Raw genomic sequence first — 27,998 nt, 5'->3', positions numbered from 1 at the left:
TTTATTCTACACTTTCTTTCTAGTTATAAAATAGATCAACATTATTAAGGAAGCTTACGTACAATATGCAATACATCATCTTCAAGAGTTAAATTTTATTCTAAAGTGGAGTGCAAGGTGTGTTCGATATTTAGGCAAAAATCATGTTAGAAAATTCTTAAAATATTTTTGCAAAGTTAAAGTGATGCCAAAATTAGATGAATTTTAAATTTCCCGCGCGCGCTGCTTTTAGTATTGCTATTGTGTAAAATTCAAACACGTTTATAATCGGTAAATCGAGATTCACAATCGTAATTTGATACGTTTTTGTTTACTGTTGATTAGGTGTTATTCTAGGTTTCTAGGTAGACATTTAATGATGGTTACACAGGAAATCTTGAACCTCTTGTCTCCACCGCTAGAATTCAGGCTCGAAAATCGACCCGTTATCATACCTCTACCTGGTAGTCGTCCCTACTCCGCGTGCTCGTCGATCGTAGCCATAGGTTACGTTTATGTAAATACCTTACAATACGCTCAAGATATTTAAATATTGGAATATTTACAAAATCATACATCACAAAAGATTCTAATTTCAAACTTGCAGCTTGTATATTTTTTTGTCAACTTGAATGTTTCAATAGATTGCGTTCATTTTTAACTCTGCAAACATTTTTCGTGTTTCTCTTTCATTTTTACGACTGTTTCATTCACCTCCCGCAGAAAATAGGGGTGTCGAATCTGCCCTATAACCTCCGCTATATTTATTACAATTTTAAAGATCGAAGATGAATCATTTATGATAATTGTGGATTAATTCGTGTAAAGCTGGTTCTAAGTGATGTTGTGTAAGATCGCCCGTGTTCTTGTGATCATTGTGTAGTGATTTTAAAAATTAAACATGGCCTCAAACCGAGGAATTCAGATCGGATCCGCGTGGTTTCAACGGAAGCTGAACCTGAGGCCGCAGCACCGCGGCGTGCACCTGGTGACCGAGGAGATCCTCAAGCAGGTGCCGGAGCTGTCGCAGTTCGCGGTCGGCCTGTGCCACATCCAGAGTGAGTGAACACTGCCCGCAGTCGCCTTCCACTTGTCAGATTCGTGCCGTTCACTCTGCTGACACTCGCAGCTGCAGTGCTCGGTACTGTATAGTGTGTAGTTTCCCTATGACGCGTGTGTCTGACGTGTTGTGGTGTTGTTTCCAGTAATGCACACGTCGGCGAGCCTGGCGCTCAACGAGAGCTGGGACCCGGACGTGCGCGACGACATGGAGATGATGCTGAACAAGATCGTGCCCGAGGGCCTGCAGTACCGCCACTCCTGCGAGGGGCCCGACGACATGGTGAGCTACACTAGCATGCAACCTCCTTGTACTCTCAGTATCATTTGTATCCTTCATGCAGTTCCACTCATGTCACAAACTTTTGATGCACCTACTTGTATTAAGTATGTCAAAGCTAGCATTTGTTTTCAGTCATTTGAGTTGAGGTTGTCAATTAAGTTGAGTGTGTTAATAGCTTCAGTTAGTTAATTAACAAGTGAAATTGTCAAGTAAACAAGACAAATGGCTCCATAAAGCAATTTATGGGTGCATTAATTTGATGATATCAAAAATTCTTGGAGAAGATAATTCAACTGTGTATATTTGCCAGAGAGGATAATATATGGCAAGAGGCAAGACAGCTAGATATGTAAACATTGATAACCTGTGTTATCTGTTCTGTCAGGGATTTCTAAAGGTTTATGAACAAAATTCATAATAATTGACTCAATATTAATTAATTATGTATAAAATGAGAACCTTGGGCTGGGAATATTATGCAGCTTGATTTCATCATCATCAGCTTGTAATCATCCACTGAACAGCCTAACCTTTTGACTGCCAACATTTTATTCCACACTAAAGGCATTTACTCAATTTGGCAATATTGCTGACCGTATTCTTATGGTGGATTCATCTATTGTATTGGCGGTCAACCTAACTATTCTAATCTGGATGGGCGTACATAAGCTGGGTTGCAGAAAGGGACTCATGTCAACCTTAAATGTAAAACTAGGTACCTTGCTTTCACAGTATATGGATAGAAAAGACTGACATAGACTTAATGCCGACATGCAACATTAGTTAAAAGTTCCTTTCTGCGACTCAGCAATAGAGTTCTTGTTTCTCAAGTGGAACCATTGTAAATTCGCCATATGTTCAGTTCAGCCAGCTGCTACTACACTAAATGTGAATTTCTCCATAGTGGGTTAGATCATAACCAGGGATTGGTTCATCAATTATACGTTATCTCCATATTAAATTCTTGACAGATGTGTCAAAAGTCAGCAAATATTCCATCCATGCTCTAATCCACTATGGAGAAATTGGCACTAAACCATCTAGTTCACTATTATTCCATAATGAGTTTAAGTGTAAATCCACCATCATCATTATCATGAGGCCTTAATAATTATACACTGCTGCACAATAAAGGCCTCTCCTAAGAAGAGCCACAATACTCTGTCCTCAGCCTTCCACTCAAGATTCTGTTTACCCCACTGGTCATTGGTTGTTTGTCATATATGGCCAGCCCACTGCCACTATAGCTTGCACATTTTAGGAGCTAGAGATAAATAGATAATTCTTTATTGCACACAAATACAGAAATTATTATTACAAGCTTATTACAAGCTATGCTAGTTATAAAGTTAGTCCTACCTAGTTCTTAAGAATTAAATAAATAAATATGTGGGGACATCTCACACACGGCCACCCGACCCCAAGCTAGGCAGAACCTGTGTTATGGGTGTCCGACCGCTGATATATCTACACAAATACATAGATACTAAATATAAATATCAACACCCAAGACTCAAGTACAAATATCTGTCTTTAAACAAATATCTGCCCCAGCCGGGAATCGAACCCGGGACCTTCGGCATAGCAGTCAGGGCCACTAACCACTACGCCATTCGACCGTCAAATTACCCCTTTTATTCTGCAATCCTCCAAGAAAACCCAGGGCATAGCTCTTTCTATATGCTATTTAACTGATGGACCAGTCCCACTGACACCCACCACTGTTGAGACATAAGAAATCACTCCTAATCTTCATAGGACATCTCCACATCATATTTATCACAGAATAAGTAATAAAATCATTTTTTTTTCTCTGTCAGCCGGCGCACGTGAAGGCGTGTTTCCTGGGATCGTCGCTCACCATCCCCATCACGGACGGCAAGCTCAACCTCGGCACGTGGCAGGGCGTGTGGCTCTGCGAACACCGGAATCACGCAGGCAGCCGAAAGGTAATCAACATTCATAGTAGTTTGAAGGAAACTTAACAAACCTGGGATAACAGAAATACTTTCTTAGGGCTTTTATAGGACAGGAAATAAGTATTCTGTGATGGGTACTGTAAAGTTCAAAGACTTGTATATAGTTTACTAGCTGTTCCCGGGAGCTTCGCTTCGCCTTAAAAAGTTTTCCCGTGGGAATTCCGGGATAAAAAGTAGCCTATGTTCTTTCCCAGGGTCAAAGTCAAAGTCAAAATTTTTTATTCATCGTACAAATATAAAATTTTCTGATGAACGTCAATTTTTACAAATTACTCTCCTCGTCAATACAATATGTATACCAAATTTCATTCAAATCCGTTCAGTAGTTTTGGCGTGAAAGAGTAACAGACAGACAGACAGACAGACAGTTACTTTCGCATTTATAATATTAGTTTGGATAGTTCAGGTATCTATCACTGGGTACTCAGAGTTAGATGTTGCGTCTGTAGCGGCTGCCGATAGAATGAGCTCTAGAGCTTTCTTAGCTTCAAGCTTTTATAGTAAAACGGACTGCCGCCACTGTCAATGATGAGTATGATGACTTACCAACACACTTTAAAATGTAACCTTTACTACAATAACCCCCATGTTCCTAACACCCGTCCCTCGTGGTTGCAGATCGTGGTGACCCTGTCGGGCTGCCCGCGCGACTCGCCGCTGTCGCCCGTGTCGCCGGCGTCGTGCTCCAGTTAGGAGCGGGCGGGGGGTGCGGCCCCCTCGCACACCCCGCACTCGCACTCCACTCCAGACTCTCCTCCAAGAGCACCCGGAGGTAGGCGCCCCGCCCCGTGCCACACCTTTTATATCCCCACACTATAGCTGATAATTCTTATTCTATCTTCGATGCGACAATATGTACATAAGATAACTAATATTGTAACCCGCGCCGCGCCAGTCCTGCCGCGGGGTTTGTATAGTATCTTCGATGTAGGAATTGAGTAAGACCACGAGTGTCCCGCGGCAGGCGGCGCCGCGCGGGAATAGAATGCCCTATCGATGTTACGTTCGGTCAAATTGAACTGAACCCGTTGAACTTGTACATATAATTATGTGCGCCAGTTTTAATGTATACAAAGTGGTTGTTGTTTTGTTATGGACTTGTCGATATGTACAGAGGGCGCGGCCGCCGGAGCCGTCGTCTGACATCTACTTTTTTACCATCAATAAGTCATAGCTACGATAAGAGGTATAATAACGTATTGATTGTCAAAATTTTCACTTTCTGCACTAGTTTCAATTTTTTCGAAGTTCACCAGGAGACACTATATTTTTTAACATGACACGGAAATATGGCACATTAGTGGTTTTGAAGTTGGACACTCATTTCTACACCAATTTTGTATGTATTCGATTGTGGTCAGTTCACGTATTGAGAGCTGCATGTAGGTTTATATGTAGTTGAGTACTTTGTACGTCTACGACAGATAGCTCCCTTCTCTCTCCGTGTTAGGTTAGACACTAATATAGTACGTGAGATATGTCCATAGCTTTAACCGTTCCGAGCGCGCGTGACCGTTGTATCAACGGTCCCCGCTCGCGTGTACCACCCTGACACTGTCCATCACCACGCCATGGGGGCTTCAACACCATACAGCATGCGACGTCGACTCGTATTGCCGTCTCCCTTCCACTCGCTGGTGTTCTCTTAGGAGTGAGCGTGACGTCGCGCGTGTTGCGAGCTCGCATCGCGCCTATTCTCAGTTGTGTACGGGTCCTGAGTGTCTTTTGCGATGAATTCCTACCACTTGGCATTCGATATGCTCAATTTGAACCTCATGTTACTCCTCGGTAATGTCTACGTACTCTCGTCGGTGTTGAGTTAGTTCCTGCGTGTACGCACGGGTGGCGTGCCTTGCCCGGCGGCGCGAGGCTGCGGCGATGCCGGCAGTGCACTCACTCACCTTGTATCCGCCCACAAATATTCTCCATATACTTAGTGATATAACAGATAGTGGTTCCACTGTAAAAGGGCAACTAAATTGGGCATAGCCGTAAATAGGTATCGAAGTATTCAGTAGTAAGTGTCATTTTATGTGGATCGAACAATACCTAGAGTCGTAGTGAGAGTTAATCGCAACAGGGTTGGGAGACCTTGGTTTTTACAGGAAAGTAATAATATTATCCTTAATGATATAAATAAAGTGATCGCTCGCCAACAATAGTGGAGAGGTAGAGGCCTGCGTCTCTTCAGTTGCGTTCCGCTTTTAATGTCCCGTTGAGATAGCTTCTGTGGCACAATTTTAACATTGAGACTTAGTTAGGATTTAATAAATTATAAATAGTAGGGTACCGTTGGCGTAAGATACATGATACAGCGTGGAGCGCGCGCCGCCGCCCCCGCCGCCGCGCCGCGCGCTCCAAGTTCCCTTTTGATACCGCATTGTACAAAGTGTAGATGTCACAGACATGCTCGGTTTTGTCTCATGACAACTTTTAGATTTAACATCTCACTTTAGAAGGCTTGTTGTATGAATGCTCGGGCTTTTAGTAGACATTTTTTAAACTAAATTTTATTCTTATCTTAAATTTAAAATTCATCTCGATAATCTTATTGATACCTCGTTTATAGCTTATTGGCGAATTGCACTTTATTTCGGAAAATTGGTTTTACATTCCATTTTCTGCTGTGTTTTTTACATTTTGATTATTATTTTTGTGAGACAGTTTTTAGTTTTCTGATCTCGTTTTGTGGTTTATTGTTGTTTATCGTGATATTATGGTGAAGGTTCGAGAGTTCGTTAAGTGCTTTTTATCCAGTACAGAATATGTACTAGAATGTAAATATCTTTTGCATTTATAATAATAAATAATACTTGTACATGATAATGATAAAAGGGATGCATGTACAGACATGTGTACAAATGTTGATATGCTATTTGTGTATGCGTGTTAGATATGCCACTGCCATGCTAATAAATTTCACCTTACGTTAAGCTAGTGGTTCCAACAACATTTTTTTGTAATCGAGTCAACCACACACAGTGTGGGTGTTTTTAGATTTTATTATTCCAAATAATTAGAACATTCCTTTGAAATAATTGTGACATTTAAGTAACGCACACAAACAGAATAAAATATAATAATTGTGATGCCGGCGGGTCCGAGCAAGTAGGTATTGTTTGTACTGGTAGTCCCTCGTGTACGCAGTCGCAGCTTGATGCGAAACCAACTGAATAGGAGGACAGACATTCGAATTTACACTGCATCGAACATTTTGCTGGTCAATCTGGATATAACACTTGCAACCGTTGCATGGCCAATCCACCATGTGGCCTACAAGATCCCGGTTTAGATATTTCGATCTAATGTTTATTCGAATTTCTGCTTTTCGATTAAGTGTCGCCCGCGGTGGGCGTCTTCGCTAACAACGAAACTGTCTAGTTTTACTTTTAGTAAAAAAATAATGAATCACCCTAGATTCACATTGAAGTCACAACTTCAGCACAATAATGCATTTAGTTCGTTCATCCTAACGTATTGCAATGAATGAGCGCAGAGTTAAGCGTATTTGCTAAGTTCACTATAAAAGCACGACTTTTCAATATTTGTGAATGAATAAATCTGTATTCTGATTGGTTGTTCCGTGACGCACGTAGACGCAGAGGTTGTAATCACTGATCAGGGATAAATAATCGTGTTGGAGACAAATAATTTGTGTGAATATAATTTAAGAGCAATTATTATTATATCAATATACGGTTGTACAGTTCATTACTTCATTCAATGGTTATTTCTCATTTTTCTTATAGGATATGAATTATAACAAAGAGCATCAGTTGTAAAACCATATAATTGTTGGTTATTTTCCGTTCACTTCGTAAGAGAAACGACAGGAAACCAGTCACAATAAAATGTTTGTATCATACAATACGTGTACATTATAAATATATGCATACATATAGATCCACAATTATAAAAGAGATTAAATATTTGCAAAAGTTATTATCGTGTTTTATTTTTCTACGTATGTAAAAACCTAATTGTCAGTCAAGTTACATTATAATCCTAGTTAAACGCGGTAAGAACTTAAACTTAATTAAGGCTAACTTAGGCTTAACTATTTGGTAAATTACCTAGCTCCGCTTCTTAAACCTAGACGCCCTTTTCTGCACTCGTGATGTTATGCGGGCCTGGGCCAGCGTCTGGAATCAAACATAGAACATAATTACTCTGTACACTAGAAAAGTGCTTGTTAGTCAATATAAGCAACCGTTATAAAGTTTGTCATTGCCTTGTAATTTTTTATTTAGCTGTGTCAAAATCGAGTCATCAAAATCTTCAAACACCTTCATGGACTGTTTCATATCAGCAACATAATAACGAAGGAATATTACCGAAGCCATGACAAACACGACAGAACCACAACCAACAATGCCCTACAAGCAGTTCCCACCTATATCCCTTTCCACATACCTTCCAACTTGGCCTGCACGGTGAGGAAGGAGGTCTTGACCTGGTCGAGCGCGGCGCCCAGGCCCGTCTTGATCTGGTTGAACTCCTGCGTGACCAGCGACAGGCGGCCCAGAAGGTAGTTGAGGTTCTCGTCCACCTCCGACATGCGAGTTGTTATTAGACCCACCTGCGGATGTAATAATAGGTAATGTAGATTATGGATTGGAGGCCTACAGCTTGGTCGAAATGCGCCCCATGTAACCTATCAGTAAAAAAGAGGTAGGTAAAGTAGATTAGGGATTGGGGGCCTACAGCTTGGTCTAAACACGCGAAACGCGCCCCGTGAAACCTATCAGTAAAGAAGGTAACGCAGGGATGCGTATCCGTAGTACAATATAGGGTGTAGGTACACAGTGCATGGCAATATAAGGCTGTAGATAAACAAAGAATAACTAAGGTATTTTACGAGGTTCTTCATTAAGCAACTTTAAGTGGGGCGTCAAATGAATTTCTTTTGGGTATGCCCTAAACGGTACTGAAACTTTACAGTATTTTTACAAACCTTGTCCTTCATGCTATCCATTGTGTTAGCACTACCATTCACATATTGCTCGGTTTGTTCCTGAAATATAAATAGAGGTAAATTAGTTTTATTCTATGAAATTTTCAAACATATTATTTGTAGCGAATTATTTATTCAACCGTTCTATTTACATATTTTGTGTGTGCCGGAAACCTTCCTTGAGCCATGTCATTAGCATAGTTTCCGCTACTCGACACTCGACACTAGATGTCGCTACCCGCTGTTCAACACTAGATGGCGCTGCCCGCTACTCACCGCGAGCTTGTCCAGCGAGACCTTGCTGACGGTGAGCTGCTGGTACATGATGCCGATCTGCCGCCACACCTGCGACATCTCCGACTCGATCTTGGAGCTGAGGTTCGTGAGCGCGCCCGTCTGGTTCTCGATGATTGTGGTTTCTATGTTGTCGAACCTGTGGAGAAAATTCGCTGTTTAGAATATAGATTATTTAAAAGCTTCCATAGTTAGTATAACAACTGATGAAATTCCACGGTTCCTACAGTGAATCGCGTGTGATCGTCATTACTCTAGCTATTTTATTGATAGTCACTAGAGCTGGATTAGTAACGTTTGTCACCGTGGTGAAAGGATTAAGCAGCCAGTGAAGAACTGATAACCGTTAGGGTAGACGAGTTGTCGAGTGGAGACCACGAACAGGAAAACGCAGCGTGTGAAGCCCTCTTGATCGCTGGACCGACGACCTTAGGCGGGTAGCCGGTAGTGGCTGGATAAGGAAGGCCGAGGAATGAGTGTTGTGGGTTGTGGCGCTCCTTGGGAGAGGCCTATGTCCAGTAGTGGATGATTTTAGGCTGATGATGATGATGAAGGAATGTAATCATTGAATTACTGCACGTGTAGCATGGCAATTCATATTGGGATCACAAAAGCTCTTGATGTGAGGTCACCTGTCGTGTATGGTGGAGTTGAGCGTCTTCCCGTGCGCCTTGACCAGCTCGCCCACCTCCAGCAGGATCTGGTGCACGCCGTACTCCACGCGCTTCTTGGTCGCGATCACGTTGTCGGCTGTTTGAAGCATCACGTGCTCGTTCTTGGACAGCGTTTGCACCTGACGGGGAGTTGAAGCAGGTAAAGTAACTAGGTAAGTTAACTATATACTTTGGTAAGTATAGAGCTAAAGCTATTACGCGGTTATTAGCGGCTATTAGCGGTTACGGGCGTTACGGCGGTTCCACAACCTATAGAATCAAGGCTAAAAATGCTATTAGGTACTTTAAAATCAGCTCATTCATAACTTTTGGATGCCTAAACCGAAAATAAAGAAAAATGGCAAAAAAAATTAAGATTACCTACAGACGCTGTCACAACAAACTCTGTCGGAGCCATACACATTAGAACTTCCCTCTTTTCTGTTTCTGTTAAAAAACAATTAAACTATAACACACCTCAGTCCTCAAGGAGTCGTAGCTCTTGGTGATGTCGTTGTAGGCGCGCTCGCTCATGGTGTTGCCCTGCGTGAGGCTGCGCTGGATGTCCTCGTTGGTGGCCACCAGCCGGTCGCCCATCTCGCGCAGCTTCGTCGCCATCGTCGTCACCGCTGTAGGTAGAACATAAGAAACATAGACTAGAGAATATTCTTGTTCTAAGGAAACGAGCATAGACAAAGCCATAAATCCTTATTCTGAGGATACAAAAAAAAAGTTAAAATCTCTGTCGGTAAAACAGTTAATGTATAGCAAAGAGGATCTCTGTCGGTAAAACAGTGTAATCTAAGAGGCTAGCATAGAGGTAGAGGATCTCTGTTGGTAAAACAGTGCAATCTAAGAGGCTAGAATAGAGATCGCAAGCAAAGAGGTCTAACTCCTTACACTGTTCCTCATTGGTCCGTATGGCCTCCTTGGTGTCTTGCAGCGCGGCCAGCGTCTGGTTGGTGGCGGCGTGCAGGTCGGTGGCTCGGGGCAGCTCCTTCCACAGCCCCTCGGCGTCCGACAGCAGGTGCTGGATCTTCTTGATCTCACCTTCTTGACGCTCCATTACTGTAGTAATAGAATCATCAGATCATGAACTGTTCCTATTAAGGAAATGTAAGGTATAAGGTAAGGGTCGATTGATCTTAAAGCTTACTAAAGATTGCTATCAAAAGTATAAACTGGATGCCACAGACACAAATAGATCTACATGTGTTATGTATAGGTATACCTCGTATAGTTACCTCAAACATACAACACCCATTTGTATGAACGTGGTTTACGCTAAGAACCAAATCCCTTCATATAATATGTAGGTATAACTAGTAAGTAATAGACTAGAACCAGGGTATCTCCGACTTGAGCGTTTTGTTTTAAATTTTTTATGGCCACATTATCATAGACTAATTAGCTGTCATAGTCTATGATAGCCAATGTCAGTATTTTGTAAACAAATAAATTCTTCAACAATAATAGTTTATTAACGCCGTAAAATATGGATAGAAGAACAAGAAGTAACTTTCGAAAGCTGCTACATATTATGATAAGCAAGTTTAAAGAAAAACAAGAAAAAAAAGAAGTTGAATACAAAGAAAAACAACAATGTTTACAGGCGATCTCAGATATTATAGGTATAGTTAGAGAGAAATACTGTGTAATCTTGATCATTTAAGGATTATTATTCGATTCGACGTAGTTATTTATTATTTTTCTTATGTTAATAGATAATCTTGGAAACATTAAAGGAATCAACGAAATTAAATTTTCATTATTTGATTTGATAAAAATAAAGATTTGGATTTTCAAAATGATTAGTAAATAATTCCGTATTTACTCTCCAAACTAAGACCCATCTGTTCAACCCGTGCGTAACGAGCGCCCTCCTCTATGGTTGCAAAACGTGGAAGAAAACAGTTCAACCACTAACAAACTACAGGTTTCATAAATAGATGCTTACGCAAAATGGCTCGATCCGGATCTTTATCTCCACCGAAAAATGTTGGCGCTTTTGTTCCCCGTCAAATATTGGGAATATGGAATGTTACGTTATATAAGGTTGAGTTTCGCTTGTATAGGTGCAGGTTTTGAGGAAAACACGTCTCTAAGCAACGATGATTTATTAGCAACTAACTAACCAACTATGTATATACACACTGAATTTTGATGATACAAAATAAGTAGATGAGTAGTATAGCCGCACGGAGCGTTTTTAAATTTATACAAGAAAGCTAGGCACAAATAGATGAGTAGGTAAATAGTTTAAATCACAATAAGAACAAGATATAACAATCAACAGTAGGTAACAACATCGAATCAAACCCAGATATATATCCTCTTTTATGTGTAGTAAGTAAGGATAAATGGCTATTAATTATGGCTCTCTCAAAACTATTAGGTAAGAGTAAATTATTGTCAAATGGACAGTCGTAGTGTCAAAATACTCAAGTATCAAATCATTTTTATACTACACCTACCTTCAATAGACAGTGATACCCAAGGACTTTGTATATATAACATAATTATAATACAAAGTCCTTGGTGATACCACATATATTTTTTTTAAATTATCTGTGCTTTCTTCAGGACACGCATTGGGTAGCCAGACTCTAGGAAGTTATGTTATGTATTTAGCCAATACTCACCCTCCGTCATCTTGGAGTGCCAGGCCTCGTCAGCCAGCGAAACATCGCTCAGCGGCACGAAGTCGGTGGGCGCACTCACGTTGTACTCACTGAGCTTCAGTGAGTACTTGTTGAGGAGCTTCTCCGCCTCGCTGATGTGCTTCTCCAGAGGGTTCACGTCCGAGCCCACTTCTAGACACATCGCGCGGAGGGACTCCTGAGGGGTTGAGGGTAATTTGTCATGACGAAATAGATTCAAAAACAGTAGTTATATACATAGTACACAGCGTGTAGAATTTGTATACATATATGTAATTAGTTACGTGGTGGTACTAAAGTGATAATGAACATGATATTCATGATGCAAAGCAAGGGAAATGTTTTTCGTGAAAAAACTTCAATCTTGGTAAAACAGTCTATCATGATTACGTCTCAATTACCTTGCTCAAAGTGTTTTTCAATTGTTTGATTTCGTTGCTCAGCGCGTCGATCTTGGTGTCGGTGCCGTCGAGACGGACGTGCAGGGGTCCGTCGTTGGTGGTGAGGTTGTTGTCCACGCCCGCCGGTGCGCCGCCGCCGGACGTCAGCGCTTGCAGCGACTTCTGGATTGCGGCCAACGCGTCGTTCGTCTGCTTCTGGATGGTCTTTTCACGCTCTTCTTTCTGTGTGATTTAAAATGAAATGTTTTGTCATCATTATGATAATTATTTGTACAAGAGGAACGCAAAACCCTTTTTTTTGTTGAGCGTACGTAGTGTTACGTGCACTCCGGGTACGTAGTGTTTTGTTTCCCTCTGTGGAGTGGGTAGTCTATTATTTGAAAGTGCCAATATTGGCTCTAAGATGGCGATGGCTATGGAAATAACTTCCGGTTTGATCATTTCAAAATCTGCCTATAGATGACGCTATTGCAGTAACTTCCATTTTGATAGTTCCATTATTTATCGTAAGGTGTAAGGATGGCGCTGTTGTAGTAACTTCCGGTTTGATAGTTCTACTATTCATCAATAGGTGGCGATAGTGTTCACTTCCGGATTAAAGTTCCAAAATTTGGCATGAGATGGCGCTATTGTAGTTACTTCCGACCTGATAGTTCTTCTATTCGTCAATAGGTGGCGATAGTGTTCACTTCCGGATAAAAATTCCAAAATATGCCCGCTATGGCGCTTTTGTAGTTACTTCCGCCTTGATAGTTGTTATTCATCAATAGGTGGCGATAGTTGGTAATATTCTAGTACGCTGTTAAATGTAGGTAGACTGGGTAGGTACTTATTGCAGACGGTATCTTTTCCGTTTAGGAGTAATTTGGTGCTATTCTCATTGAAACTTTTTCATTGCTCGTGAGTTTAGGTATATTAAACTATGAAATTTAATGAGAAGACTGTAATATTTGGTACAGCACTAAGTTATTCATATCCACTTCTCAGTTGGCAGCAGCCGCTAACTGGGTCACGCGGATCAAGTGTTCGGGCAATACGAAACTATAAACTCTGGTATTTAGTGGTTTATTAATATTGCATCATTTCAATAAATATGAAGTTAAGTATTCTATGTTAAGTTGGTACTTATAAGAAGTTTGGTTCCACGCCATTGGGCACTTGAGTATGGAGGAAGGTAAATCGCTAATGGAAATTAAGAAATTGTAAAAAACATCTATACCTTTTTCACGAGGAAAGACATCTGACAGGACCCTTATTAAATTCGAATAAGGGTAGTTTTTGCTTGTATCAGATGTCTTTCCCCGTGAAATAGAAATAAGTACCTTATACCTAATAAGCGTTCCTTTATGAAAGTACACCCGTACAAGCTGCAGCATTACGAGAACATAACATCGCAAACTTGCAGCGTCCCACGTCCCACCTGCATCTCGTAATGGAAACTACGAAACTTAGAGGAAGGAAGGAAGGTAGGTAGGTATATAAGTACCTACCTACATACATTGCAGCATTTATTACAACAACATCACAAACCTGCAGCAAAATAGTCTCGACATTCGACAGCCTTTCGTCCAGCCGCGATATCATGCCCTTCAGCGGCTCGAGCGCCCGATGCTTCTTCTCGAGGCCCACGAGGGTCTTCTTGAGCTGGTCTCCGAGCGCCTTCTCGCGGTACTCGTGGCGCTCCAGCTTGTCCTCCGAGGTGCGGAACATGTGAATCAGCGACAGCATCGCGTCGCGGATGTCCTCGTGGCTGCAAGGGAATAGTGAATTGAAAACCATTTTGGTGTACCTAATTAATTACTTTGGTGTACTTAATTTCCCGAATCATATCTATTACAAAATTAGCAAAAAAAGTTTTAGATAGTAAAAAGTCACGTGTTTTAACAGTTGTCTATCGTGGCTTGCGGGATACAGCTAGTAGTAGGTACCCTAACTGCATAACGAGTGTATTTTTAACTTTCGGAAATTCAATATCAAATTAAGCTCTTTAGAAAAGCTATCTACGCACTCTACATTTCCTGAAATAAACGGCCGGTAGAGAGATTTATTTTAGCGGCGATTCCAAGAAGTGCAGTCTACAACGCATTTCGAGTAACAACAAGCAACGTCCATATAGTTAGTCACTCTTAACTACCCAAAAGTTTACTGGAATTAATAGGAACTAATTGGTTATTATTAACTTGTCAATCTCATTTAAACCCCATACATTTACAAATCATTTCAGTAGGTACAAATAGACTGAGTTTGTTATGCTACCTACCGATTCACTTTACATACCTATGTGCAGTGCACGACTGAAATTTAACATTTATTGCTCGCAACCAACTTTGCATTCGGTTCCGTCACTAACTACTCAGGGTGGGTTGCACCATTTAACTTTAACTACCTATTACAAACGTCAAATCTCTTGGCGAGACAGATCAATCTTCAAGAGATTTGACGTCTGTTATAGTTAAAGTTTGAAAGGTGCAACCCACCCTTAGTTAATTAAAATTCACTCTACAACTTTTGTTTTTTTACTTTGATACTGTAAGTAATTAAAACGCTGCCGCCGCCGCGATCCTATCAAAGGAAAGAGATCAACAGACTTGGACTTTTTTCCGATGTGCTTTTTTATCAACAACAATCAAGTTGTGTGTTGGTAGTTGTACTTTAATAACCAACAAATAAAAATGAACATAATGCCTACGCTATCTCATGATCTTATCTAATTGAATTGAAAGGGCTCAGTCGAGTCAACTCAATGGCCATTCAATGATGATTAATGACTTCAATTAGGTTCACTTTCACTTGTGCATCTCTAGTTGAATGCGTAGGATCGTCGAGTTAAAAATAAACGACTTTATTATTATCGAGTTCGTGCAAGCTCCTTGCGAGAACCCCATTCACCCCTGGCTTCCTCGACTACTTATAATAAAATCCATTTGAAAGATATTTTTTATGCCGGGAGACCACATAGGTATAATAAGTAAGTAAACCGCCATGGGGCGTACAAAAGACACCAGGCCGCATAGTACGCGGTTTAACTGATTAGCTACGCTTAAGAACCACATGCGTGAATTGAATAAGTATAAGCAAAAGTGGTATACCTAGTTAGTAAGCAGAAAGGGGGTGACTCGGGGGGTCACTCTAAACAACTTGTTTTCAGGATGACCCATCACTCACCCCCTTTCGGCTTACTATAGCACTTTTGTAACATCAAAACAACAAACAATCCTGTACTTATGTAAGAGTGTATACTCTTGCAGGTACTCACGTGACGTTCCGCGCCTCCGCCCGCGGCGCCGGCATTAGCGCGAGCGCCGCCACGAGGCACCACACTCGCTGCGGGTAGACAAATGACGGTTAAATATTATCATCAAAACCAGAATTCGCGATATCAGTTCTGTGTGTTCTTTAAAGAAAATGTGATAGCTGATGTCGCAGTAGGCCAGTTAACTGCCGAATAACCAATGCTCGTTGGGATAGACTTGGTAGTTCTCGTGTGGAGACATGGAAAACGTAGCAAAGGACACCCTTCAGCCCGCTGGACCGTCGTCGACCTTACGTAGGTAGCCGGTAGTGGCTGAATGAGGAAAGACGAGGACAGAGTGCTGTGGCCTAGGAAGAGCCAAAGGCTGATGATGATGATGAAATCCCATAGTGTTCAAAGCCATAAGTGTGAAATCTCATAGCGTCCCCCGCTGTACAATAAGAATAAAGTTTTTCTTGGTTAGGGACCTGCGGCATTCCTCAGAACATTAATTTTCTCTGCCGGCCGTGCTTGCTCGTAATGCGTGCGTAAAGGTCGGAGCGCGGGGCAGTAACCTCCTTGTACTGGTGCTGCTAGGACCTTCCCTGGTCCTGTTACAATACAAGGTTCTATCTCGATCATTATGCTGATTATTATAGAAATTTATTAGTAAAAGAAGTATCAGTTAAAGTTTAAGAATAATTATGTAAGTATACGTAGATATATAGTCCTATTGATAACCCCTCGGTATCTCAGAAAGAGACCTTTATCTATGTTTCATTATTCAATTGCTTGACTTCTCTCTTTGTACTAATATTTTCTTATAGGTATTCATGACATCATAATACCTAAGTACCTACTTAAAAGTACTTACTTATATTTGTACACTTCTATGGTATGGTAGGTCGGTACCCTATACAGTTAAGTATTTCATTAATCAAGGTTCAATAAAAGTTTTTATAAGATCAGCGAACGTCAATAAAAAAGGTCGGTAAAATGTAGACGTAATAAATAACTGTTTGGTTCTTTACGATATGATTAAGACGAGGCATAAAAGTTTACAAATAAATAAATGTAAGTATATTAATTAATTAAGTACTACTTAGTTCATTATAGTTATTGCCCACAGGATTTGCTTCGAAGGGCTTTTCTCCTGCAGGATCAATATAGACCAACAAACTTATTACAACATATTGTATTAGATGAATATAATGAATTACTTATAAATAAATAGACAAATTATTGTAGATAGGAACCAATTTAACTTAATTTATTAACCTCATACGAACCTACCTGCATCCTGCATATAAGGGTAAGTAGACTAAGTAACTAGTACCTAAGTAGATTTGACGAAAAGTAAAAGTTCATAAATATTTACTATCCGTATTCCAACAATGTTGACCCTGCGATCTCTATACCGACAGATAAATACTTAATTGTATTCAACAGTTTATCAAATCAACACAACAGAACACTATTGTATTAAGATGAGCCTAGCTGTTATAACTATACATGACTACCTACTTAGTTATGGTAAGTTTGTGTTTGTTAGTGGTGTGGTGTCACCTAATCTCAATCATAAAGCGTCCTATTGAGACCTACACAATTTAATCCTTGCCTTCAAATGACAGTTCAACTTAAAATGGTGATAAGTATCTATCTGAGCATTAAGCTTCTGCGAGTGAAGCAATAGTTCAGTGGAATAAACATAGCTCATTTATCATTGACTCAATCGTGCCCTAACGAGCATGCTAGTAACTATAATTGAATTTACCAACATGTATCAGAAATCTGCATAGGTACGTAGGAAGGTATGGTCAATGACATCACTGGTTAACAGTTTAACACAATCGTTAAAGGGAAAGGGCTTTTGACCTTCTTATTCAATAGAACATAAAGCTTAAGGTGTAAAAAGCTTACGTATTATATGTAAAGTAGGTAGGGCTGATGTTTCACTGGTTGTCATAAACCTGTACCTATCTACTTTATGATGTGCCGTAGATATGTAGGTACTTTTATTGGACGAGAGTGAGATGTAACCCTCCTTGGGAGAGGCCTATGTCCAGCACCAGATAAATTTAAGTACATTCAGACGATGAGGTAATCTTCGCGAATCCTACCCAATGTTAATTAGGTAAGCTTAAGTACGAATGCGATAACTGTAAAAATAAAATTGTAAAGATGTTATAAATGTTATAATTACTTATAACATAACATTATGGTGAGGTGGATCATTAAGTAGGGGATGTAATGCAAGATCGAAATTAATATTTAAAATGAAAGCTAATTATTGAATTTACCCCTAACTTACTACCTACGAATAAGTTATTGAAATTATTAACCGTAGTGCATTAAGTTATTTGTAAACACTAAATTGTTTTGTCTCATGTAAGATGAACCACCTCTATCTGGCAGTAAGATAGTCGAGTATACTTGATCTCTGTATCGATGCCCTTTGCACTGCTCGAGCCAGCTGCCATCCATCACAGGAAAACATACAGAGAAATGACAATTATTAATGATCCCCACATGTGCGATATTCACATTTAACTTTAATCCTCATTTAATGCCGGTACATACCTACCTAAGTTTTTTTACTTAGGTGTGAAAGAGTTATTAATAAAATAAACTCACCCAGTTAAGAGCAGCCATTGCGTGTGTAATTTCTTAATTTAAACTATGAAGCACCCTTTGTTCGTGCGATGCCGGGACGCGAGTGTCGGTCGGTACAAACGGCGCGGGCGCGTGGCTCGCGGGGCGCGGCGAGACTGACGCCGCGAGCGCCGCCTCGCACGCCGATCACATTCCATAGGGTTGAACGTATTTTTACACCTTATCAGTCATTCACCAAGCTCTTCCTATTTGTATCTCATAAATTTCTCCGAGTGGCGTCTCCGCGTCACCCCGTGCATCGAACAACATCGCGGAGTTATCTCACTATCTCGATGTGGACCAACGTCTGATAAGCGACTCCTGTATTTCGGGTAAGTCAACTCGTAAACAGGATACCGTGTCACCGGCTGCACCGCCGACACATTCACCTCATTGCATCGAGGTTTAAGTACTTGCAGGAAGTTAATTTTAACGACGCATGAAATAGACTCGTGTAGTTCAGTAAGTACAGTAGCGGTATTTATATCGTCGAATTTAACAGTCGTCCATTCGCTTGAAACGCACATAAACCCCACTTCCTAAATGAAGACAAACGACAATACTAATATTCAAATATACTTTATTCTTACTAGGTATCTTTATCACTTGTACTATTATTATTACTTTTACACTTCTTCTTGTGCACGATCCTGCGATGCCTGCTGACACAGCCGGCGGTGCGGAAGGTCTTCCCACACTCGTCGCAGGCGAAGGGCCGTTCATCAGTGTGCATACGCAGGTGCACCTTCAGTATCTCTATAGTGTTGAATCTTTTTCCGCAAGTTTCACACGCGTGCCTGCGCTCGTTGGCGTGGTACACGAAATGCCTCCTGTACTGAGCCAGTATGTGGAACGTCTTTCCGCACACTTCGCACGTCTTCTTTGGCGTGGGGTTGTGCACGGCTTTGTGTATGGTGAGGCCGCTCTTGAACTGGAAGCGCTTGTCGCACACGTCGCAGCGGTAGGCCTTGCCCGTGGCGTGCATGTCGAGGTGGCTCTTCAGGTTGCGAGTCTTCTTGCCGCAAATCTCGCACATTTTGCTGTACTCGTAAGGGGTTTTTGGTTGTTTTCGCTTCTTCTTGAATATCCGTCGCTTTTTCTCCTTTTTCAGTAGGGGTTCTAGCTCGTTGTAAGCGTCATTTTCGTTGGCGCCTTCGCCTGCGTCGAAGTCGTGGAAGTCTGACTTGTCTGCGTCGTCGGCCGTCAGTCGAAGTGCGCCTTCCTCGTCCAGTTTCAACTCTATTTTGATATCCTTACGGGCTATATTGTTACTGTCTATATTGCGAAGCTCTTTGTCAGCGTCCTGACATTTTCGTCTAAAACTGTACGAGTTTTCCAACTCTTTTAAACAGTTGAAGCAGATTTGTTTTGGTAAAGCGTCCAGTACATCGATCTGAAACAAATCATATCATTTTATTTTGCCATAATTATTATACTTAATCTTATTACTTTTTTTGTGAATCCTGAATATTTACAGAATTTGAAATGAGAACCTGTGCAACCCCATTTCGGGTTAACCCTTTCACACACCCTGCAATAATTTATAATACCGAGTATATTCTGTGAACATGTTATCTTATATCTCAGTCTAATTACCTCAACTCCAGCGATGACCCTCAGCTTGTGCGCCAGGCTCACTCCCTCATCGTCACACGCCTCGAACACATGATAGGACCCCTCCTCCACATTGCACGCGCGACACGACGAGACGTCAGCTGCTTCCACCTTGGGCTTCAGTTCTAGCTTCTTCTTCAAATCAAACAGCTTCAAATCATCATCAAAATCATCATCAACCGCCGCCGCATCATCAAAGTGATCATCAATAGCGTTAGCCCCGATGTAGCGAGGTTTCTTAATTTTAGGTTTGGTCTCTGGTAGTTTGAAAGTTTTGAGTAGATCGGTGTATGACGTCATAGCTTCGTAGTATGGCCACTGTTCTGTTAGCATACCACGATCGGCGAATTTTCGTTTCCACTGAAATGTAAATTTTCTTGTAGTTGTTTGTTTTTATGAGTTTGTCATAATATTTCTTACAAATGATACCTATTTAATCAATAACGTAAACACTGTAGGTAAAATCCTTACCCTGTATGTTTTTAGAAGGTGAGTCCATATTTCCGGAATGTCGAATAAACTATGGTCTATCGGCAGCCCCTCACCCCTCAGTCTCTTTTCAACTTCCCTGAGAATATAAAACTTTTTAAAATACATAGTAATTAGCATTTGGTATACATACAGTGTATTTATTGTAAAAGGTTCCCTGTAGCTTTAAAGACCAATGCTAAAATATGCTATTTACGCAAACAATTTTTGATTCGAGTATTCAAACAGGAGGAGGAAAAATGTTAAGATTAATTCTTGTTCAGTATTGCACTGTTGTTGCATCTCACTAGCATGTTAAATAACAACTGTTATTAAATAAATACACATGTTTATTTATTTTTATCTTTAAAGGTGAATGGACACGATAAAAAATGAGATAGCTTTAATTTGTTGTGTACACCTTTAATTGGCTTCTATAACGAAATTTTAACTTTAATATCTGTTTTAAAAATGTTAGTTGTATAAGCTGCTGGTGTTCCAGTTTAAATAAATAAATAAATAAATTTGTCCGGTATTCAATATTTCTTAAAGCAAGCTTTACACGATAACAGTATGCTCGTTACATGATCAACCCGAGCCTTCTCGTATGAAAAGTATTCAGAACTTGGTTTGGCTCCTAAAATTAACTCTCATATAAACCGCGGTTAACTAGCGACTAAACTTGATGCATTAGAGGGTGACATTCGTAAGCTAGCTTATCTTAGATCCTAGGATCATATACACATCAACATCATAGCTTGAATGGATAGTATCACTATCTAACATACTTCATCCAATACTGTGTAAATTATAGTGACTAGTGGGACTTGTTTTTAGTGGAACTAGTGGGACTAGTGACTACTGGCGGCTGGTGTCTAACTGTGCTACCACAAAAAACTTTAAACACGGTTTAACAAGTGTTTAAAACAGAATTTGACAGATATTGTAGGCGTTTGACAGCGCTAAACACCTGTTAAATAGTGTCCAAGTTTTTGTGGTAAGGCCCTTAGTGTCTAGTGTCGGTGTCAGTCTCACCTCCAGCCGTGCCTCTCGGCGTGGCAGCTCCGCGGCTGGTGGAAGGCCGGCTCCAGCGCCGCGCGCGCCGCGATCAGCCGGGACACCCACTCTTCTTTCCCTGGTTAATCACAAAAAACGTTATTAAAAAAACTATTAATAGGTACCATAGCCCATTCCACGGGGAAATATATCTGACAGAACCCTTATTACATTCGAATAAGGGTAGTTTTTGTTTGTTTCCCCGTGGAATGGGAATAGACATTTTAAAGTTGGCATGATAAAGATAGAGTAAATAGGCTTTCTTGGATTAGGTAAAAATTTGTGTATGAAGAGATATGAGAGAGTGTGAATTTGAGGGGTAAATTAGGACATGGCAGTGCATGGCCTAGGACTAGAAAAGAAATAGACAGATTTGGGCGGCGGCAACCGTGTATTTAGATTAATAATAATATAAATAATAAAAATCTTTATTTTGATCAAGAACAGTAGGTCAATAGACAATTTAAAACGTTAACAACTGCAATAGTGAAACACTGTGGCGCAGCCATTAACGCCCACCTTAATAACTAATTATAACAGTTTCCTGATCGGACAGAATATAGGTATAAAATTATTACAAAACTTAACCTAACTTACTTAAATTAACTTTACAAAATATTTAAGTGACTTTATAAAATTTACAAAACCAAACAATATTGGGGTCTTTAATACATAGCTACAAGTTGTTAGTAGTTGAAAGTTGTAGGTACCTATGTAGCGTTGTGTAAAAAATGTATTATTTATTTACTGCGCTAAGACTCTCAGTATCTTCATAAGAAAGGGAAAGCAACCATGTGACAGTTGTGAGCTTACATTCTCGGAGTGTCATGTGGTATATATCAAGAATTTTATTGAGCCGGTTGTATAAGATAGGACTGATACAGTAGTAAAAACGACCAGCAAATACCGTTTTGTGCTTTACCAATGAACAGACGATATCATGCCTGCCCTTAATTGTCATGTAATTTGGATGAAAAATAGTGTTTGTATGTTTACGTAAAATAACGGCCATATAAAATAACTTCCTCACAGACAAGACTCTCCAATACGAATAAATTTCTGAGGTAGAAAATAGAGTAGGTTTAAATGCCATCACCTTCAATATACTGTATTTTCGGCACAGTAAGGTCTATAATAGAATGTAAGTTTATTTCGATAAATGTCTGTATGTATGACTGTTTGTTGCCATAATAAAGATAAATAAATAAATAAATAAATATGCATCTTTGGGCTCTCTCAACTCTGATAAGGCGGGTTTTGCAGCATCCTCCCCAGGCAACAATGCAGTAACTGATGATAGACTGTGCAAGGGCATGATAAACTAACTTCAAGGTATCAGAGTTTGCAGCTATTCGTAATCTTTTAAACACCACTATCAGTTTACGTACTCGCGAGATGAGTTGATTACAATGTTGGTTCCAACCTAACAGACTATCAATTATTATACCTAGGTAACGGATATGATCTGTTCTTATAATGTTGTTACAAGAACATGGACTACTTGTATTTTTAATGTCACACACGTGTGCCCTTATTTCAAAAGATGGGGGTGGTTGGGAAAAGCGTCTAATGGAAAATGTTATATATTTGGTTTTTTCAATATTTAGGGTAAGGAGATTTTTGGACAGCCAGATCATTATACTATGTAGAGAACATTCAGCAAAGTAATGAACCTCATCCCAAGATTTAGCTTGAACGAGTAAGACAGTGTCATCAGCATATGTAATAATTTTACTATTTTTTATGTAGATACTTACATCCTGAGAGAGGATTTATACTGAAACTGCCCTCGCCGAGGTAGCACTCGAACAGATTGTAGTACAACCACGACGTGTTATTTGTAGCTATAGCTTTCTGGTAGTCCTGCAAAAAGTACATTATACAGGGTGTCCCAAAAGTCAACGTCATCCCTTAAAGGGCTGATAGGTCAGCTCATGAGAGGCCAGAATATCACAATATGACCTTAGTAAAAACTCTATAATTTTCGAGATATTGACACTTTTATAAATTTGCTGAAAATCGACACCTTGGATCAGTTTTTTGCGTGCCGCCGGTACAAAAATACATATTGTTAGAATTTGTTTGGTGTTGCATCACCCTGTATAGCCCTGCTATTGATCGCAGTAAAAAAAAAATATCGAGTAAGGCTGTATGTTTAAAAAAAGCACGGTTTTCAAAGTCATAAAAGGTAATCGTATTTTTTTATAAACAACTTTGACTCTACATACTGTAAAAAAAATATACCACGCAAACCTGGCACCTTATTTGAAAAGATTACTCATTTAATGCAGTTTCCAAAATGGTATGAAACGTTGCTATTGTTTCAATTAACAAAAAAGTTATTGCTATTTTAGTACAAAACGACCTCGATCTAAAATTGTTTGAAGGAAATTTATCTGACTGAATTTATTAAGGGTAAGTCATGTAGGAATGAGTAAAAGTAAAATAGGTGGTGTGGCCAGGAGTGGGAAAAGAGACAACGTTGTCACAGTTAATAAAAAAAACGCATTTTGAGTATCTTTCTCGAAAAAAGTGGACTATAGCAACTCCACATTCACCATAAATGTAGCGCATGGTAACGTTCATTCCTGAGTAGTGCTAATGTGTGATATTGTACAAGTAAAACGCTTACACATGTACATTGTACACCCACAGTATCCAAAAAAGGGACAGATCAGTTTGTCATTAACATTACCTCTAATTACTTGTTATTTATTTTAAAGTTATTGTTAAACAAAACCAAACTCTCAAAATTATGATTATGACCATTAATGAGTATTATTTTTTGCTGATTATGTACTTAATATAATAATGTGGTGTTATAATCTTGAGAAATAAAAATAAAAGTCAATAAACGTTTGTTTTTTTTAAATAAGGTGTAAAAAACGCAAAATATGTTTTATAAGAGTTTGGTAAGTTTTTTCTTAGCTATTTTTGCGTCATCTATGTTGTGTCAATATCTCGAAAATTATCGAGTTTTTACTAAGGTTATATTGTGATATTCTGGCCTCTCATGAGCTGAGCTATCAGCCCTTTAAGGCATGACGTTGACTTTTGGGACACCCTGTATAGATTAAGTATACAAATACATTCCAAAATCGATAATTTATGTAATAACTTTCCTATTTCATAAATTACTTACAGAAAAAGTGGATGTCCATTTCTTACCGAGTTCCCTGCCGCTTAAAGTTTTGGGGAACCCATACTCTTTTACCATGATGGCTTGCATATCACTAGAAAACAATAATGTGTATTAGATTTTTCACTAACAATAATGACTGAAATGATTTTCTGAAATTATTTCAGAAAGTTTCGATACTTACTTCCAAGCCCATTTCTTTTCTCTGAACAGCCAGTCATGCTGTAACCGTATCTGTATAAATGTTTCTGTAATATCTTTGGACCCTGGAAATATAGCATTCTGTTAGTAAATGGGATATACCTAAATTACATTGATTTAGATATAACATTAACTGTGCCTGAACATAATATATTTCAAAAAATTATAGCCATTTTAAATCAACAAAACAAAAGAAGCAGAGTTTGTGAAATGAGTGATACTCGTAAGGCCGTTTTTAGCGTTTATTATTTAGGATCGTATTTGTCACTTTGTTTCCGCAATATATAAGGTTGCCTGTAAGAGATCGCTCTCAGCCATAAGGCCGCCTATTGTACATTAGTTCTAGTCTATAAGTATGTTTTTTGTATGTCTGATTTATGTGGGTTCAATAAAGCAACATTCTATCGTATACTATATTACTATACTCTTTGTTGACTCACACTGAAACTCCTCGTCATCCTCTTTACATTCACCAGCCGGGCGCGCCCCCGCCCCGCGCGGCCGCCGCCCCCGCGCCGTCCCCGCGATGCCCTCTATCTCCAGCCGCCGCAGCAACTCCGGTTCAAACCTCGAGTAGTGACTCAACATGGCGTCGTACAGAGGCCACTCTGTCGTGTCTATGGAAGCGCCTTTTCGGAACCGGAAGCGGTGTTTTCTCTGTGAAGGGGAGTAGTGACGTATATTAGTCGGATAGGCGTATGACGTATTTATTGGATTAAAGGGCGATTATTTACACCTGGCAATAAAGATAGAAACGGCGAGGCGTCTTGTGCAATTTTTATTGCCAGGTGTAAACCATTTATTAGATATATTCTGATGAAGAAAAAAACTTACATTGAAGGTACTCTTGAGGTGTTGCCAGAGACTCTTGATGTCTTGGATGCAGCAGTCACTGGGTAAATCTAGGCAGCGCAGCGACTTTTCAACATGTCTGCAAATGTATGCAAAGATAAGTTTTTTTTGTAATTTTTCAATTATATGTCTACTAGAAACATTTGTTGTAAAAATATTTCCATTTCCGTAATGGATGGTGCTAGTGTTCATTAAAATGCATATAATATATATGCATTGCAACATGACGTGAACCTACATAAAAAATGGATTATGATTTTTATCACCACTGTATCTGCTTAAAAATATTTTGTAATAATGCTGTGTACTTACTTCCACATTGTATACATATCAAGATTGAGTGCTTTGGCTTCGGTTACACAAGTTATTAAGCGCGTGCGCCATTCATCATTCCCTGTGAGAAAAAATAAATGAAATGAAATCGTTTATGAAATGAAATGCCTGATATAGCTGTTTCAGATATGTTGTGCATCAGATAAAAAATCGAGAGATACTACTGTCAATCTCCCTGTTTTTGTTTTGAAAAAGCAATTCACATGTTTATTGACAACTTTATCTAAAACTCACAAGTATTTAAACTATGTTATGTTAGTATGAAACATCAATAAGTATATTATTTGTAATACTAAAATACATGTATACTTACAGGTCTCATAATATTTATCTAGCACTTCAGTTTTACCAAAATGTTTGTCAAACATTTTGTAGTACTTCCACTTTTTGTTCTTCATCTTTTTAGCAATTTTATATCTCTGCAAATGTTTGTACAAATTATTTACTAATTTTACAAGATAATATAAATATATATTACAGTAGAGTAATCTATTATAATTTTCATTATTCATTAAATATATACTTACATCATAGGTATAAGTCCACTTCTTTCTAATATGATTTAATGTAATTTCCTCGGGAAATCCATTTTCTGTCAGAATTTCTCTGAACTCACTGCATAAAAAAATGTACCATAGCAAATTAGATGCAGTACTAAATATACCAACATATTTTTTTGGTTAATTTTCTTAATATGTAATGTTGTAGTTAGGGCACTTTTATATAAAATAGGTAAGTAAAGTATATTACAATGAAAATAATACAACTTTATCACAGTAAAACCATTTTGAAAATGAAATTTTTAAATTCCAAATTGTATTGTTTCAATGTTAATGAAGTCAAAACAATATTCCGTTTTATTTTCCTTTTAAATGATAATCCCTCCTCACATTATAAGTACTGAACTTGGCCGATACTATTAATAAGTGTAACATGCACAGATTTTAAGTGGTCTAAAAGATGAATTTAGTTGACAATTATTTATACATAATAATATATTTAAAGAAAGTAATGTAACGGTATGTAACTAATTTTGTTTACCCTAACTGTAAGGTACTAGCCTAGCTTACTATGGAAACTATTGTTATCAATATGACTTTTTTAGCCCAACAATTATGATAAAACAACATAGTAACTTACTGCCATGGTTGCCTTTTATTTTTAAATAGCCATTCATTTTTAAATCGCAATTCAAATAGCTGCTTTGTAAGCTTCGGTGTCCCTGAAAATGTAAATTGTGAAGATATTATTTTCATTCAAATCGTAATATAGTCATATAAGGTTGGAATTATTGAACAAGAACAACTTATGCTTACAAATAAATGGGTCACTCATTTTATTTATAACGAATAAACTATTACTATTAGTGTTTTTATGTTAAATTCAAATTTCTATGTTTTTTCAAAATTATTGATACAAACAAAAATTACTGATAACTCAAGTGACACTGACAGTTTGATTAGACACTGACAGTTGACACCGTGTCACTGATACAAAAAAATGTGATACCTACACTGTGAAACACTTCATCTTTAAGCAGCGTACACACCGGGCCAACGAACGGCCAACGAAGGATATTTATCGTTCGCTAGTTCCAAATACAATTAGTGCTCGAACGAACGTTCGTTTTCACTGGATCCCGGTTCTTTTTCTCTTTCATTCGCAATTTAGTCATGGACGACGATAACATCATTATTATCGCCGTTACTCCATTCTTTGTTTTTCTGCATGATCTAAATGGGAGGAAATATCCAAGTAATAATCAAATTGGACGTCTACACGCTACGCCCACGTGCTTCAACTGAGCGTTCGTTGGCCTTCGGCGACCGTCCAAACAGAGTTTGTTCAAATAGCTCGATTTCTTTGATGTTGCCGCCACGCTTCGGATCGCCGGCACAGGCCAACGAGCGATCGTTGGCATTCGCTAAGCCGTCCAGATTGAACCAACGAAGGCTAACGAAACCCGTTCGTTGGCCTTCGTTGGCTTGGCCCGGTGTGTACGCAGCTTAAAGCTGAGTAAAGACCGGCCAAACGAACGCCAACGAACGGGTTTCGTTGACCTTCGTTGCTGCAATCTGCCCTGTATTATGTATGATAAATATCCATCGTTGGACGTTCGTTGGCCGTTCGTTGGCCCGGTCTGTACGCAGCTATAGACAAAAGTTGAGCGGAGCTCTTATTATTCTGAA

At 39.3% G+C, this 27,998-nt stretch overlaps 2 protein-coding genes across 2 annotated transcripts; one reads left to right on the top strand and one right to left on the bottom strand.

Moving 5' to 3' along the window:
* The first annotated feature begins 672 nt into the window (after window positions 1–672).
* LOC105390154 (UPF0047 protein YjbQ) lies at window positions 673–7,242 on the top strand. The gene is made up of 4 exons (XM_038116816.2): window positions 673–1,037; window positions 1,185–1,321; window positions 3,142–3,270; window positions 3,919–7,242. The coding sequence occupies exons 1-4, from the start codon at window positions 881–883 to the stop codon at window positions 3,991–3,993; spliced, it is 498 nt and encodes a 165-aa protein (XP_037972744.1). The 5' UTR covers window positions 673–880; the 3' UTR covers window positions 3,994–7,242.
* Window positions 7,073–27,260, bottom strand: LOC105387351. The gene is made up of 26 exons (XM_048625594.1): window positions 27,126–27,260; window positions 26,950–27,031; window positions 26,337–26,424; window positions 26,123–26,228; window positions 25,789–25,870; window positions 25,459–25,555; window positions 25,065–25,281; window positions 24,608–24,689; window positions 24,427–24,517; window positions 23,042–23,147; window positions 21,264–21,363; window positions 20,232–20,328; window positions 19,743–20,120; window positions 18,737–19,539; window positions 15,987–16,140; window positions 15,519–15,586; window positions 13,793–14,012; window positions 12,263–12,484; window positions 11,844–12,039; window positions 10,102–10,269; window positions 9,679–9,830; window positions 9,181–9,341; window positions 8,531–8,687; window positions 8,255–8,314; window positions 7,714–7,879; window positions 7,073–7,442 (listed from the first exon to the last, which is right to left on the bottom strand). Exons 1-26 carry the CDS (start codon window positions 27,142–27,144, stop codon window positions 7,393–7,395), a joined length of 4,122 nt encoding a protein of 1,373 aa, XP_048481551.1. The 5' UTR covers window positions 27,145–27,260; the 3' UTR covers window positions 7,073–7,392.
* Between the last annotated feature and the right edge of the window lie 738 nt (window positions 27,261–27,998).

Source organism: Plutella xylostella, chromosome 3 (genome assembly GCF_932276165.1).
Source record: "Plutella xylostella chromosome 3, ilPluXylo3.1, whole genome shotgun sequence".
Classification (NCBI taxonomy): Eukaryota; Metazoa; Arthropoda; class Insecta; order Lepidoptera; family Plutellidae; genus Plutella; species Plutella xylostella.
Note: the sequence above shows the minus strand (reverse complement) of the source record. Positions and strands in the feature narration are given on the sequence as shown.